This window comes from Coptis chinensis, chromosome 3, assembly GCF_015680905.1.
Source record: "Coptis chinensis isolate HL-2020 chromosome 3, ASM1568090v1, whole genome shotgun sequence".
Classification (NCBI taxonomy): Eukaryota; Viridiplantae; Streptophyta; class Magnoliopsida; order Ranunculales; family Ranunculaceae; genus Coptis; species Coptis chinensis.
Genome location: NC_141458.1, coordinates 2,200,845 through 2,218,346, shown reverse-complemented (window position 1 = coordinate 2,218,346; position 17,502 = coordinate 2,200,845). Strand labels below are relative to the sequence as shown.

Here is a 17,502-nt window from a genome sequence, read left to right as displayed (position 1 = left end):
GTGTGAGTGTCCAGCTCTCCCCTCTGTTTGGTCACCCCCTTGTCCTTTTATCTTCCGATCTTTGGTGCTCCCTTCATTGCCTATTGAATGAGATCCACTTTTGGTGCCCCATTCATTGACTATTGCATGAGATCCACTTTTGGCGCTCTCCATTCATTGATGATCTTTAATGCTCATGTGTAACCGAAGGTGACTTGTCTCTTGGGTTGCCTGGTTAACCATGAACTAAGTGTAACGTAACAATCTGATCAGCTATGGCTCAGGTCACTTATTCTAGCATGCTGGAGATGGTGGCTCTAGTTCGTTTAGTACGAGCTAACTGTCTTTGGTGATGAACATGTGTCTGATATTCATTGGATATGAATATTAGGTACTCACAATGACATTGCAGAATATCAACAACCAATTAAATATTGATGTGTTTCGTCATAAAAGAAGGGAGTTAGAGTTGTTGAGGACGCTGGGAGAAGAGAAGAAAAAAATAGAAGAATGGAAGAAGAAGTACAAAAGGATCTGTTGGTTAATGAAATTATTGGCCATTCTATCGGTTCTCCTTCTTTGGTTGATCATTTTGTTCAAGTGAATGCAGTTTATTTTGGTGTTGTTATTTAGTGTCTGTTGTTGTCCTTATTTCCAAGTTGATGTATTATGCTTTTTGTTGCAATTTAAGAGTTGTTTTGGTGTTCAGTGAAATGGCAATCATTCAATGATAAGATGTGTCATGTGTCACGACATTTATTCTGGAAACGCCTAATTTTGTTGAATGAAAAGGACATGCGCCATTGGATGAAAGGGTTTTTATTGAGGCTATCGTATTCAGTGTGGTTGCGAACTTGCAATTCAACTATTGGCACATGCACGGATTGCATCATGTGCAAGTGGAGGCCAAACACTGAAACACTAACTTGCATTTGTGGTATCAAGCAATGGAAGTTTTCTTATCTATATCTCATGATGATTAGTGTGTGAATGAAATCAATTTTAAAAGCTGAAGCTTGATAAAGACAAAATGATTTGCAACAAAACAACTCAAGCTTTCGATTGAAAATGTTAACTTGAAAAAACATTCTAGTACCGCAACATAAAGAAAAAAGAAGACATACACACTAGCATTACAAAACACACAGACACAGTGCGAGGGGTGATCAAGAAATTGGTTCTACAACGAGCGAGGGTTGAGAAATTGGTTCTGTAACTTGCAACATACCAAAAGACCAAGACTAAAGACACCAAGAGAAATTGGTTCTGCAATGAGAGAGGGTTGACAAATTGGTTCTACGTACAACTTGCAACTTGTAACATACCAAAAGAAATTGGTTCTGCAACTTGCAGGATAGATACCATACTAAACCAAAAAGACAAAACCAAAAGAAAATTACAGCATGTCTCAATATATTGCAATTACATATCCAAACCAAAAGACAAAACCAAAAAGAAACTCCATTAAACAGCCAAAATTGACCACATTGCTTAGAGTGCTCTTTTCAACCCCCACTGTTTTGGTCCTTTTTGTTTTTGGTCTTGCTGCTTGCTTACTTGTCTGTGTCACTTCTTCAATTCTCACTGGTGGTGCCTTTTCTGGTGAGACGTCATCCATTAAAAGAGCTGGCAACCTTCTAGCATTAGCTACAGTCATTCTACAGGGTGTAGATAGACGTCCAACTTGACTTGCAGTTGTAACTTGACTACCAACTTGGTTTGATGCCTGAGATGGATTTTCCACTTCAGGTTCACCTGAAGGTTGAGCTTCACTTACAACTGTAGCTCGAGCTTTAGTTCTTCTAACTGTAGGTTTAGCTTTTGTCCTTCTAGCTGTAGGTTGAACTTCACTTACAACTATAGGTTGAGCTTGAGATGTCAGATTTGATCTTATGAAGGATTCTTCAGCAGCTTCATTAAAGTTGATTAGTCCACCTTGTCCTGGAGGCTAATGACATAAAAAAAAATCATAATAAAAAAATTATAAGACATGTCAAAACATAAATAATTGTCTATTTGTCTAAATAATTCAAGAATACTCACATTGATATAGTGTTCCCCACTGTTAGGGTCTTGGTACACTCCAATTCCAATTGGTATATGAGGTGCTCTACCCCTACCCCTACCCCTTCCCTTGCCTCTTGGTACTGCATTGGAATTCCTTGGAGGTGGTAGTAGGTTTTTCCTAGGCCTGCCCTTAGGTTTTCCAGACCTTGTCACCTACATGACAATCAACAAAAACATAGACACAAAAAAATGACAAAAAAAAAAAAAAAAAAAAAAAACACACACACACACACACACACACACACAATCAACCTAACATTCTTAAAATTGGAAATGACTATAATAAATAGATAAAAAAAAATGTGTACATGTTAACTTACAAGTTTATCAACTGTTGGTTCATTTATATTTGGACATGTCCTTATGTTGTGTCTAGAAATCTAACAATGTGCAGGTGATGACTCTATTATCTCTGGCTATTTGATTTCTCACTAAATGTCCTCTTGGTTCTTCATGCATTTCCTTTCTTCTACATTTCGTAGGCCTTCCTGGCATTCTTCTCTCCCTAGGTGGTAGACACTTTTCAGTTGTAAAGTGTGGCCAAAAGATCTCTCCGTTCAAAGGTTGCATGCAATGGTCATAAATCCTGATGTTGGTCTGCTTCTTGTACCAGTGTGCCACATAGTCATCTGGGTTTTCATTAAAAAAAATAAATGCCATTTATAGCATGGGGCAAGGAATGCCTGACAATTCCCACATTTTGCAAGTGCATGTCCTCCTTTCTACATCCACCACATAACTCTCTCCTTTACTATTTCTAACTTCAAACATTTTTTTCCCAGCAAGCAACTCCAATGCCTTCTTGATAACTTATTCTCTTCAAGTTTCATCCTAATCACAAGACATAAGGTGTCAGTCCATTTTTCCATGATCTCTCTCCTTAGCTGCATCCTTGTCACATGTTTAATTCTAATCAATTCAAGCATGTGAATAATTGGTTTTTGTCTTGCTTCCACCAATCTTGAATTAAAAGCTTCAGATAAGTTATTCTTGACTGAGTCACATGAAGAAGAGAACCCATAAAAAGCTTTAGACCATAACACATGATTTTGTTTCATAATATGATCATGAGCATGGAAGTTAATTGCATTCATCTCATTCATAACTTTTTTTAAATTCATGAGGATAACTAGCCTTACTTGCGTACCATAAAAGAGATTTCAGTTGTACTTCTGGATAAGATTTCCTAAAGTTGGCATATATATGCCTAGCACAACATCTGTGCTCAGCCAAAGGGAATGTTTCTACAATGGCTGGCAATAGTCCCTTATGTTGATCAATAATTAGAGTCAAACCAATCCTAAGTCCCAAATCCAAGTCATCATTCAACTTTTCTAGAAACCACAACCAACTATCTTTGTTCTCACCCTCAATCACTGCCTAAGCAATAGGAACATCTAGTTGTTCCCATCTCTTCCTACAGCAGTTAACAACTCCCCTTTACAAAAGATTTTCAAGAAAGTCCCATCAAGACCTATATAACTTTTCTACAACCATCTTTCCAACCACTCTTCAAAGCCTCAAAGCATACATAAAACCTCATAAAAAAGCCATTTTTATATGGTCAGGCCTATCAACTGCAATCTTAACAAAGCTTCCTGGGTTCGATAACAAAATCTCCTCTCCATAATCCCTTAACTTATCATGCATAGTGATCTCTCAAAGAACTCTCTACCTCAGCCATAGCTAACTTCTTGGCCCTATAACACTTCACTTCAGATACTACAATTTTGTATGTGTCATCCACATCTTGCTTAAACTCTCTCAGTTTCCAACATGCATGGGTTTGCAATAATCTTTGGTATGTACTTCTTACACAGCCACCTTGCATCTGCAATCTTTATCTTGAAATCTCTTTGGCATGTGTGATGATTACACAAACTCTTGATTTGAAAAGATTTCTCTTTCTGCATATAAGTTGTCCACAATCTCCAAGTACAATTTCTACACTCTACAGGCAAATATTTTTCTGCACTCTTAGAAAAACTCAGAGGAACAAGTTTGGCTACTGCATAATCTTTCAAGAAATCTCTCAATTGTTCACAATTTGCAAATCTCATGCCATTAACAGGTTCAAGAGTCATTGTATCACACCTAGGATTAAAAATAGGAAACACTAATTTCTTCCTAATTCTCTCGCCATCCTCATCAGTCAAAGGACTGTCATACTCATCAGAATCAACAAGTTCAGGTTCATTGCCATCCCCACCCATCGCTTCATAACCAATCCCACCAAATATATCAACACCACCATGCTCATTTTCAATAACATCACCATGCTCATTTTCAGTAACATCATCATGCTCATTTTCAGTAGGCATTTCAGTATTTTCAAACGGGACATCAACTACGCCACTTGGTTGCTCTAATCTCGATGATCTCCTCTTCAGCAACACTAATATGATCAAGGCTAGCAGCCTCAGATTCAGTGTCAGATTCCTCTTCAACCTCATAGTCATCATCACTCTCAGATCCCTCACACTCATCCTCTACCCCTTCCTCTACATAGTGGTCAAGATAATTGAACGTTTCAGCCACTGAAAAAATATAATCGTAAATGTTAATTCAACAATATGGAAATCAAGAATAGCATAAACAACTAAACGTTTGTTTGTTTGTTTTTCAGAAAATTAAAAGACAAAAAAATTTATAATAAATAAACCTTTAACAATCAACAGTAAACAATGGTTGATTGTCATTATAAAAAATAAACCTTTAACAACAAAGGCACGGCAAAAGACAAAGAAGGTGGACATCAACAATAAACAATCATTCTTCTATTGTAAATGCTTACTGTTGGCTCGGATCGAGATTTAGAAAGATGGAAGCTTCCTTTGTTCCTCAAAAAGCAAATTTGCGAAAAGATATTTAGGTTAGTCAATGAAAAATGGGAAGAATTGAGAGCAACATGGCAAATGTTTGGTGCTTAGTTGCGTGCTCATTGTAAACAATTGAGAAAACGTGGTGCATGCAAGTCACGTGGCCTTTTTTAAACGGCCAAATCGTATTCTGTTTAGGTCTAGTTAACAGATGGTACCAATTGCAAAAAATTGAAAGTATCTTGTATTTTTAGGCAAGACAAATAATACATTATATTTATTGTAAAAAGCTGCTTAAAGTACTATACGTTGTATTTTTAAGTCATTATGTCAAAAAGATAGCACCTAAAAAACGTCATCTTGTGTATTGCAAGTATAGTTCTATACTTGAAAGTTGAAAACCTTCACTAACTACTTACTGTTAAAAAGAAAATAAATGTCATTGTTGAATGATCAAGACTTACTTCCAGCAATGATTTTGTTCACATATTCACTCCTTTATCGTTGGAAAAGAGGAAATAGTAAAGTAAATGGAAAGAATAAAAGAAAGAAGAGAAATCCTTTCACTGGTGAGTTTCTGCATTCCCAGTTCTTATCAAGTCCCACGGCCTGATAATCTTCCTTCCCATCTTCCCTTCAAACTCATGATCACATGGTTTCTGTAAAATTACTGAACCAACAGAATTTACTTTTGTACTAGTCGAAGATGTATGTGGACTATGTGCTAATCAAGTAATCAGGATATTTAGAGTTTTAGACAACAAAAGACCGCTTTACAAAATCTCATCTATACATCTTTGTTATGTTCAGAAGTTAGAATCTATCTACTACAATCTTACCAAAAATAATCCTCGCCCTATTGACTGTAAGGTCTGGACCATCTTCCAATTGTTGGTGGAACTCGACAAAGTTACAGATCTCGGAGTACGATTTGATACACAATATACAAGAGCCCCAATGATGCACAGGCTGGCATACGAAGAGGAATGTACTCAACCTAGATGAACAGCCAATAAGGATTTGAAGCCCTGATGGTCAATGAGGCTCATATAAGAACATAGCAGATATAATGAGTTGTTATTGTTGGAGTTATCCCTCACATGAGGAGAGGAGAGAAACCAGTTTAGCTTGTGTGGAAAAGCAAGAGCGCGCCACGCGCCTTCCACAAGCTATTCTGAAGCGCGTCTCGCGCTAAAGTGCCTAAACATCGTCCAAGGAAAGAGCGCGCCTCGCACTCAAGCGCCTGGACATCGTCTAAGGTAAGAGCGCACCCCGCGCCCGTTGTGGCACAATTCTGAGCGAGCCCCGCGCTCATGCCTATTTTAACAGGATTCTATTTTTGCAGAACTGCGAGTTTTGCATTAGAAGTTGGGGTTTTTGGCAAAACCTAACATATGAGAGACACACAGAAGTAAGAGAAAACCCAATCTTAAAAGCTATCAAGATTGAGAGATAACATTTACAAAGAAACAACCCTGTAAAGAGAGAGGAGTGATCTAATAAGGTGAGAGGCTGCAAGGAGTGATTGTAATCTTCCTTCCTACTTTATAAAAGGACTAGCTCTTGTGAAAATAGGCATCATTGGCCGAACCACGGTATATCTTTGTGTTGTGGTTTGCTTTTACTGCTTTACATTATTATCTGTTGTTAATAGTTGTTTAGCAAGTTGGGCATGTTAGTTGGTTGTAGGGAATATTTAGATTGTTGATTGAAGTTGATATTGTTCAAATACAAGTTATCTGTGTAGTGGGGAATCGATTGGTATTGGTATTAACCCAAACAAGTGGTATCAGAGCCAGGTTAGATTAGCCTAGGGTGTTATCTAAATCTTGGTCGGAAGGTGTTTGGCAAAACTCCTGAGAGAAGATTTGAGTTTAAATAATTTGTAGAGATGGACAATTTTGTGAACACTCGCATGACAAGTTTGAATAGGAAGAACTACACCATTTGGAAAGCCAAGATGAAAGACTTGCTTTTATTGCAAAGACTTGGCACAACCCATTGAGAATGGAGGAGAAAGACCGGAAATGGTTGCTGTGGCTGAGTGGAGCAAGCTTGACAGAAAAGCGATTGGGTACATTCGACAGTGGATTGACGACAGTGTCTTTCACCATGTATCCCTAGAGACAACAGCTTTTGGCTTGTGGAAGAAACTCGAAGACCTTTATGAGAGGAAGTCGGGCGGAAACAAAGTGCTAGTCGTTAAGAAGTTTGCCAACACGAAGTACCAAGAAGGTTCTTCAATGTCTGAGCATTTTAACGAAGTACAGAATACCATCAATCAGATGCATTTGATGAAGATTAATTTGGGAGATGAAGTTGATGCTTTGTTCCTATTAGGCTCTCTACTCGAAAGTTGGGAGGCATTAGCAGTCTCTCTACACGGAGCAGCCAAGGATGGAATCGTTACCATGGAGATGGCTACCGCGTCTTTATTGAATAAGGAGACTAGAATGAGTTCAAAAGGCAGCTCCTCTCACTTAGAGATCCTTGTCACAGAGAAACGGGAGAGAGGTAGAAACATAAAACCATCTCGTTCTAGAGGTGATGACAGAAGTAAATATAAGGGTGATGCTAGAACTCCTAAGACAGATAGGCAATGTTACTATTGTGCCACCAAGGGCCACTTCAGGTATGAGTGCAGAACACTGAAGAGGGATGAGAAGAATAATTGTGTACATGAAGACATGGTGTAGAGGAACGGAAACACAGATAGAGATACTAACGCACTAGTTGACGACCTAGTGGAAATTGTGTCAGATTGTGGTGTGTACGGGTGCTGTCTTAGTACCTCATGCCAGGATACAGAGTGGGTGATAGATACAGGAGCATCCTATCACGTCACACCACACAGGGAATTCTTCATTACCTGGTATGCAAGCTGATAAAGAGCTTGTATGGGTTGAAGTAAGCACCGAGACAGTGGTACATAAAGTTTAATTCCTTTATGGTGAAGCAAGGATACAAGAAGTCTGCTTCCGATCATTATGTGTTTGTTCAGAGATTTCCAGATGGGGATTTCATAGTGCTCTTGCTGTATGTGGATGATATGTTGATAGTTGGCCCAAACATTAACAAGATATCCAAGCTGAAGAAAGAGTTGAGTAAGTCCTTTGAGATGAAAGATTTTGGTCAAGCAAAGTAGATACTTGGGATGCAGATCACTCGTGACAGAAAGCTAGAGTGGAAATTTGTGGCTTTCTCAAGATAGCTACATTGAGAAGGTGTTGAAGAGATTCAACATGGATCAAGCGAAGCCAGTTAGTTGTCCGCTTGGTGGCCAGTTCCGTATGACCAAAGAGATGTGTCCAAAGAGTGAGCATGAGCAGAGTCAGATAGAAAAAATTCCTTACGCATCCGCAGTGGTCAGTTTGATGTATGTAATGGTGTGTACAAGACCGGATATTGCTTTCGTCGTGGGCATTGTAAGCCGTTTTCTGTCAAATCCGGGGAAGGAGCATTGGGAAGGTGTTAAGTGGATATTAAGATATCTCAAGGGCACTTCTAAATCGTGTTTGAGTTTTGGTGGAAGAAAACCCTTACTTGAAGGCTACACTGATGCAGACATGGCAGGTGATGTTGACTCGATGAAGTCCACCTCTGGTTATCTGGTTACTTTTGTAGGGGGAGCAGTTTCTTGGCAATCTAAGTTGCAAAAGTGTGTTGCCCTCTCCACTACGAAGTTGAAGTATATTGCAGCCACTGAGTGTTGCAAAGGGATGCTATGGATGAAGAGGTTCTTCGACGAACTAGGGCTAAAGTAGAAACAGTTTGTAGTTCTATGTGATAGTCAGAACGCCATCCATTTGAGTAAGAATCCTAGTTTCCATTCTAGATCCAAGCACATACATGTGCGTTATCATTGGATTAGAGAAGTACTCGAAGACAAGCATTTGTGTATCGAGAAGATCCATACCGACAAAAACGGGTCGGATATGATGACCAAAGTCTTACCGAAAGGTAAGTTTGATGTTTGTTGTGCTACCGCCGAAATGGTAGCAGACTCCTCCTGTTGATTTGGAAATTGCATGGAGGTATCATCCTCATTGTTCGGGAGGGGGAGATTGTTGGAGTTATCCCTCACATGAGGAGAGGAGAGAAACCAGTTCAACTTGTGTGGAAAAGCAAGAGCGGGCCACGTTCTCTCCACAAGCTATTCTGAAGCGAGCCCCGCGTTAAAGTGCAAGGACATCGTCTAAGGCAAAAAGCGCCTCCCCACAACAAAACGCCGCCGCCGCGCTTTAAAGCGTCTGGACATCGTCCAAGGCAAAAGCGCGCCCCGTGCCCGTTGTGGCACAATTCCGAGCGCGCCCCGCGCCCATGCCTATTTTGGCAGGATTCTATTTTTGCGGAACCGCGAGTTTTGTATTAGAAGTTGGGGTTTTTGGCAAAACCTAACACACGAGAGACAACACAGAAATAAGAGAAAACTCAATCTTAAAAGCTATCAAGATTGAGAGATAACCTTTACACAAAAACAACCCTGTAAAGATAGAGAAGTGATCTAGTAAGGTGAGAGACTACAAGGAGTGATTGTAATCTTTCTTCTCGCTTTATAAAAAGATTAGCTCTTGTAGAAGTAGGCACCATTGGCCGAACCACGGTATATCTTTGTGTTGTAGTTTACTTTTACTGCTTTACATTATTATCTGTTGTTAATAATTGTTTAGCGAGTTGGACATGTTAGTTGGTTGTAGGAAATATTTAGATTGTTGATTGGAGTTGATATTGTTCAAATACAAGTTATCTCTGTAGTGGGGAATCGATTTATATTGGTATTAACCCCAACAGTTATTAGACCATTAAAGTTGCATTCAGTCACATATACTGCTGAGGAGACTGATTCTGTATCTGTAAATGAGAGCATCATGATCAAGCTCCAATCTAACTTGCTAGGGCTCGCATAGAGACTCAGAGAGAGAGAAATTAAAAACACTTACCTCCAAATCTGTCTCAAGGCATAAGATGGAGAAGATGCACCACCGCTTTTTATACAAGTTAAGTCTGCCCTTTATGGAGTTTATGCAGTACGAAACAACTTTGTGGTTGCTATTTACCTGCCCATTAAAACTAGCGAGAGACCCGGCAGTCTGGTTTTGCAATAAAGTCCCAAAATAGATGACATGCTCCAGGGTGACCCCCATCATAATAATTTGAACAACATGAAAAACGAAAAATCAATTGCCGTCATCGCCCTCTCCCTCTTGCGTGTCTGAGATGCTATTTTCTTTAGTTATATTGGTGCACTGGTGGAGCTGTGGGACATTGTTTTCACTCTTTTGTGCCTCAGCGGAACAAGCTGGTGTAGATGTGAGCTACGTGGTCCCTCACTTTCAGGAAAAGAAGCAGATGCCACCACAGATGACGGGTTAATCTCAGCATCACAACATTCAGTCTGAGCAACTTTATCTTTCCCACCACCTATGAGTGATACACATCAAAGTTTGAGAACATGTCATACAAAAGACAATCAAAAGATCAAAGTGATAGAAAGAACATGTATGAGTAGTAGTTGAAGTAGGTGGATTAATCGGCATGCGAGGAAGCAGATGATGTTACAGTTCCTTTTTTCATCTTTGACTGTCATACACCCACAAATCCATAGGAGTCATGTTTTATCCATTTTATTATATATCCAATAATTCTATTTACAGTGATCTGCGTTAAGTGTAAATTAAGAGTCAGGTCACCAATGGGGACCTTAAGTGAGAGAAAAGGGGTAATTTAAGTGTATTCTAACCCAGCGATCTGGTGCGCCTATATTGCCTAAAATAGAATTTTTAGATTAGGTTTCGCGATCCTATCTTCTACTCATTTCATTTTTTTTCCTATTCTGGGTAGCTTCCGACTAACTGAGATTTTAGTATGAGATAGATAGATTAACCTTCCTACAAGACGTTGATACCTGCTTTTATCAGTAGGAACTTGGTCAGACTGAATGACGAGTCGTGATTCATCTCAATGGGTGTCTCCATCGGTTTGCAATCTAACATCCCAGTTTCAGCAAGCAAATCAAGGACATACTTCCTCTGTGAGAGTGAAATCCCATTTTTAGACCTTGCAACTTCAATACCCAGAAAATACTTCAGTTGTCCTAGATCCTTCATTTCAAATTCCTTCGACAAATACTTATGCAATTCATTTATTTCCTTTGGATCATCTCCTGTAATGATCATATCATCAACATACACAATTAGAGCTGTAATCTTACCATCCTTGTGTTTGATAAACAAGATATGGTCAGAATTGCTCTGTTTGTACCTAAAAACTTTCATTGACTGTGTAAGTCTTCCAAACCAAGCTCTTGGAGATGTTTTCAGCCATACAAAGCCTTCTTCAGTTTACACACCTTCCCAACATCTTTGGGATGGTTCTTCACACCTAGAGGCATATCCATGTATACTTCTTCCTCCAAGTTCCCATTCAGGAATGCATTCTTCACATCAAGCTGGTGCAAGGGCCAGTCTCTATTTGCTGCAAGTGAAATTAAAATCCGGACTGTATTGATTTTCGCTACAGGTGCGAAAGTCTCCTCATAATCAATTCCATAACATTGTGTGTATCCTTTGGCAACTAATCTCGCCTTATATCTATCAATAGTTCCATCTACATTAAGCTTCACAGTAAACACCCAACGACATCCAACAGTCTTCATTCCAACAGGCATATCAACTACCACCCATGTTACATTCTTTTGAAGGGCTTCCAATTCTTCATTCATTGCTTTTTTCCATTTTGAATCTTTCAAAGCATCTTGCACATTACTAGGAATAGATACAGTAGACAATTGATTTATGACAAGTGCATGGATTTCAGAAAGCCTATGGTTAGACATAGAGTTAGCTATAGGGTATTTAGCATTGGCTTTGATGTCTGGTTCATATTGTTTCTTAGGAACTCCCTTACTAGCTCTTTGTGATTGTCTAGGTTCAAGACTTTCTATCCCAACAGACTCTGTAGACACCCCATTTTTGCACCCCAGACATAATTCATTCACGATTTTGCCTTGAATTAAATATGATCATATAAGGTGATTTGCTTTCTAGAGTCTTCATTTCTACATCAAACTTCTTTCTTTTCATCTTCTTTTAGCGTCTTTTAGACTCTCCTCATCATGTTCTAGCTATGGCTGAAGTTTCGTTGCTTTGCTTCGAAGTTTTGAGTCGAAAATGACCAAAATGCCCAGTAACCCTTTGGAGCCCAAATCTCGTTTTTTCACTCTTTCTTTGGATGAGATTATTTCATATTTGAATTCCCCTTGAAAAATCCTTCGAAATGAGTACAAGCTTGCCTAGGTTCCTTTTGGATTTCAGAAACCCTAATCTTGCCCTATCCCGCTTTCAAATTGGCCAGGCGGCGACTGTAGGGTGCAACGATTTTTTGGAGTAAGATTTCGACCCAAGGGTATTTTTAAAAGTTCATGGACCTTCCTAATGGATTAATTAACAATTTTTGTGAAGAAGAGTTTGCCTAATTTTGACCCAGTCAAAGGGAATTTGCAGTATTTGAAAATATGGTCAAAGTGGGCCTTTTTGTGGATTTTGGACCCGTGCTCATGGACTGTGGATCCAGCTCGAGTTGGACCTTTTTATTAGGGTTTCTAGCCCATTTTCAAGCCTCTAAAAACCTAGATAACCTTCCTTAATTGTTTGATTTGATTTAATCCCTAAAATCAAGAATATTCTAGAGAATATGTCATTTTGAAGCCAAGTTTGGAAACCCTGGATTATGGGCTCATTGAGGACGTGTAGGGCTTGTTTTTTTGCCCTAATCCATCTAAAATATCCAAAGATCAAGGGCCAAGATCGCACCCCTTATCCCACCCCTTGAATCAAGGGCCAAATTTAAGAGGTGCAACCAAAAAGATATCAAGCCATTGGATTTTTTTCTTCATCAATACTCAGCCATTGGATCAAACTCATTACCATATTTGAATCCATCCCAAAAATCTATAAATATGGGTCTCATTCACTCATAAAAAAACAATCTAGAGCAAGCTAGAGCTAGGAATTCGGAGTTAATAATCTGGACCTAGTTATTCAGAGCTAATAGCCTTCTTTCCTTTAGTGTTCTTCATTTTTTCTTCTAGTTCTTCATTTTAGCCTTCTTTTCTTCTTGTCGATCTTGAGTAGAAACTTCTTTTCACCAAAAGTTGTTTTTTTCCTCAAATCACCTGTTTCAATCCAAAAATCACAGTTGTCAATTCAAGATCAAGTTTATCATCAATCAATCTACAATCAAGTATGAGACAACATTCCAAACAAGGTGACATCTTTCTTTTTTTCTTTTATTTCCTTTAGCATTGCATATTAGGTTATATTTTTTTAGTTTTATTATAGCATATAGTTATTAGTTTTTTAATAATTTAGTGAGGATCATCCAACTTGATAGATTAATTTTTCAAGCTTTCTTCGTTTGCCTATCTTAACATGTTACACCTCAATAGAAGTAAATTTGGTTTTACCAGCGATTGTGGGTGCCTAACACCTTCCTACATCGTACCTTGACTCCCGAACCCAATAATCATCTAGTTTCGAGGGCTAGTCCTTCACATAGGTTTTACTAAACTTTTCCTTAATAAAGTTAGTGGCTTACTCTAAAATCAATTGCATAGACCTAGGTACACATTTTTTGCAGACAGTTTTGGCGACTCTGTTTGGGGACATCCCTAGAGAGTCAGACTTACGTTTTCTTTTGAGGTGTTTCAGTTAAGATAGGAAAGAAGAAGGCTTATCCGGAAGCCAGTTAGAATAGAAAGCCAGGGTTAAGGTTATCTTGTGCAACCGTTAACTCACTTATGGAAATGGAGAATCTACCGTTAATTCTCCTCAAGGCGGTCTTCTACTAGCGTGCCTCAACCCAATGGTTAGTTCCCCGCTTATCTCTCTCAAGGTGAACAATCAATCGCCTAGCAATGGACAACCACCCCAAGGAGGTGGTCAGAGTCCAACATCACCCCCTCCTGGATCGGAAAACTTATTAAAGCAAACCGTGGAAAGGATGGTCCAAGAAGTACTATCCAAACTTATGAACCAGGGGCAAGGACAACAATCTCAAGGGCAATCTGTTCCATCACCACCACCACCAAGGTTCGATCTTAACCTACCTACTCCACAAGCTCAGCTGCCTACTAGGAATTTCATACATCAATCCACCCAACTACAACTGCCTATACCAACTCAGACTCCAAGCCAACCCATCTCTTATATCGACCCTACCTATATGGCACAACCCACCGTTCACCATTCATACTATAACCCAAACCAATATACATCCACACCCATGTTCACCCCAAATATATCCCAACCCATGAGCTCTACACCATTCATGTTCCCTCCTCCATACATCACACAGACACCACAACCTACCACTTATATGAACACCCAAAATCAAATTCCTATCATCCAAGATCAATACCAAGGCCCAGTGGTAGACAGATTGAAAAAGATTGAGGAAGCACTGACAAAAATCAAAGCGGACGAGTTGGACTTGGATAGTCTCTGTCCATATCCACAAATCAGGGTTCCACATGGTTTCGAATTCCCTAAGATGGAGAGATATGACGGAACTGGGTGTCCTAAAGCCCATGTGAAAATGTACGCTTAGCTACTTGCTTGACCCTATGGGGATCGGGCCAGAACTATTGGTCCAATTATTCCAGAGGAGTTTAAAGGGTGCGGCACTGACTTGGTGGATGAACACAGACGCTCAGAATATGAGAACGTGGGCTGAACTTGCAACAGCTTTTGTGACCCATTTTTCATACAATACAAACATCCAGATGGGTCGAAGACAATTGGAGGCACTCAAGCAAGGTCCAACTGAGACATTCACCGAATATGTAACCAGGTGGAGGACAAAGGCAGCTCAGATTCTAGACAGGCCATCAGAGACAGAACAGATTCGAATGGTGGTAAAAAGTTTGAACTTCGAATATGCAAATCGATTGAGTCTCAGCTATCATCCATCTTTTCAGGCTTTGGTTTCAGCAGGGACTCAAATTGAAAATGCTTTAGCTTGTGGAACTATGACCTCAATTGTATCGTCAGGTTCAAATGATGCTCAGAAGAAGAAGCCACCTTCATTTACTGTCAATAAGCCGAAGGACACACATGCCATTGCCACACAAGTACAGTCTCAGCCACACACACAGATCCAGGCAGAGGTGACAACTCATCCTTTTTCCAATCAAGTCATTTTCCTCCAAGAGGCAAAGACGGGGTTTTCCTGTGCAAATGAGAGGCAGCTTCGAATTGGGCTTCCCATTACAAGTTGTATTGAGGGCTTTAGTCCAACAGGGCTTGATTACGTTAATGCAGCCGAGGCCTCCTCCAAATCCAATGCCATTTTGGTATGACGCTTCAAAACATTGTGACTTCCATCAGGCTCCAGGTCACACGACGAAGAGGTGCATGCTCCTTAAACATCTTATCCAAAACTTAATTGATGAGGGTAAGATAGATACGTCCAGTCTTGGCACTCCCAATATATCGACAAATCCATTACCAATGCATAATGGAAGAGTTAATACTTTGGAAGCTGTCAAGAAGGATCCAAAGATCGTTCATCATTCGATCGATGCGGGCCCAATGTTAGCACCACAAGGCCGGTTAATCTTCAAGATGCAGTCAGAAGATGCATGGAGCAAACAAAGCCTAAAGGTATCCAATTAAATGAGGTGGTAGCACCATTTCTACATACTCCACAGATTCAAAAGCCGTTCAAGTTGACTAGAGAGCATCTGGAAGCCTTTATGATGCAGAGGCCCATTACAAAATGGGTAGATCCTTTGAATACATCTCAATCCGCGGCGTCACAAGTTGGGTCAGAACCTCAAGGACCCGTGATTCGCCAGAACCTAACTCAGCAGCAGGTGATCCTAACTCCTATCACAATCCCCAAAGTCCAGTTTGTGCCAGCCAAGAATCACAATACCGAGGAGGTTTTAGGGAAGAAGTTAATTGAGCCCGAGAAAAGTACAGATGACTCAACAATCTCATTACATCAGTTGAAGCAATTAGAACCTAGTTTGGTAGAGGAATGTGTTGAGACTCACGGTTTGACAAGAGGAGGAAGGATATACAAGCCACCACACTTGCAGAAGGATCAGGTTTTGGCCCAATGACCTGACCTACCACTTGACCCGCGAGAAGCGGGGAGGGTAATGAAGTAATCCAACAATTGCAGAAAACCAAGTCCAACATTTCCATATGGGGTTTACTCATGGCATCACCCCAACATAGGCAAGCAGTTCTTCAAGTCTTGAACCAAGCTCATGTTCCAGCTTCTATCCAGCCGAATGACTTGCGCATCGCGCTTCCCTCGTGAAGACAAACTCCATAATATTTTTCGATGATGATCCGACTTGCATTTAATAACTCACACTAAAGCATTGACTATTACGGTGCATTGCAACAACTATAAGGTGCCATTTGTATTGATTGACAACGGATCCGGGTTTAAATATCGCCTCCGGTCAATTGCGAAAAGCCATTGGAATCATCTTAGGAAGACTTTACTTTCACTAAGGATACCTCGTGAGTCGTTCATGGGTTTGATAATCGAGAAGAGAAGCCCTTGGCGAGTTTACAACCGACGTCCAAATAGGTCCATCCGCGTTCAAAGTCACATTCTTGGCTATGGACATCGAGGCTAATTACAATTTCCTTTTAAGGACCATAGCTACACCGGGCGGCAATTCCCTACACTTCATAGAAAGCTTAAGTTCTTATGGCAAGGGAAGATTATCGCACATCGGTGATTCGGATGATTTGGATTCTTCAGAAGAGCATAAGGTAATACCAATGATTGAAGGAAAGTGTAACTACACTGAGGAACCATTAGGGATTGTGGAGTTTAGAGCACCCGACAAGGAGAAGCTCCCTACCCCGTTTTGCAATGGAAATCCCAAGACGATTCAGTTGTTCCGTGAGCAGAACTATTTTCCAGGACTTGGAATGGGAAAAAACCAAAACGGCATTTTAGAACCGCTGCATATTCCTAGTCGAGATGATCGAAAAGGGCTAGGCTATACTGAGGAGGTTGTGGAAGGACTGTCAGAATTGTTTATCAATGCTAGTGCCACGGTGAATTGTCTCGGATTGGCTCTACCTGATCTAGGGGCAGAGATTGAGGCTATTATTGATTCTAACATATTTTGGGGCGAAGACGATGACCCAGATCCAAACTCAGAAATTACTGTTTCAGAGCCAGATGTTAATTCCTATTCAGGATATCACCAACTTAGGTTGGATCATGAGGCTAGACAGTTTAGTTGGGTAAATGAGGTTGGATCGACATCCTCCTCGTCAGGTATGGACTATACTCCATCTTTTACTTTAGCCAGTTCCCCAGGGTTAGGATTTGACCCAGGAGACAAGACTGTCACACCTTATCATGTCCAATTGGACCCTCATACCATACTTGATTTGGATGATCTGTTGAATATGGAATCTATTGTTGACCCAGTTCCAATGTATGTTGAGAACATGCCACTTTCTGACTCCCAAATGCAATATGAGATTTGGGAAAGGTTTTTAGAGACTTTAGATTCTGATGAGGATCCATTCATTGATGGAGACTCTGATGATTGGGGAACGCAAGTCATTATTGATCCAATCCCCAGCCATCATATTGC

At 40.1% G+C, this 17,502-nt stretch overlaps 1 protein-coding gene across 2 annotated transcripts; it reads right to left on the bottom strand.

Moving 5' to 3' along the window:
• Positions 1 to 1,276: 1,276 nt before the first annotated feature.
• On the bottom strand, positions 1,277 to 10,518 carry LOC147507200 (uncharacterized). 2 transcript variants are annotated; one of them, XM_086599927.1, is made up of 4 exons: positions 10,363 to 10,510; positions 9,806 to 10,286; positions 2,023 to 2,199; positions 1,277 to 1,927 (listed from the first exon to the last, which is right to left on the bottom strand). In XM_086599927.1, exons 2-4 carry the CDS (start codon positions 10,010 to 10,012, stop codon positions 1,388 to 1,390), a joined length of 924 nt encoding a protein of 307 aa, XP_086456053.1. In that variant the 5' UTR covers positions 10,013 to 10,286; positions 10,363 to 10,510; the 3' UTR covers positions 1,277 to 1,387. The 2 variants fall into 2 exon arrangements, 1 of the variants encoding a protein (XP_086456053.1); XR_015217574.1 differs by lacking the exons at positions 1,277 to 1,927; positions 2,023 to 2,199 and adding an exon at positions 9,104 to 9,716 and having other exon boundaries at positions 9,806 to 10,518.
• Between the last annotated feature and the right edge of the window lie 6,984 nt (positions 10,519 to 17,502).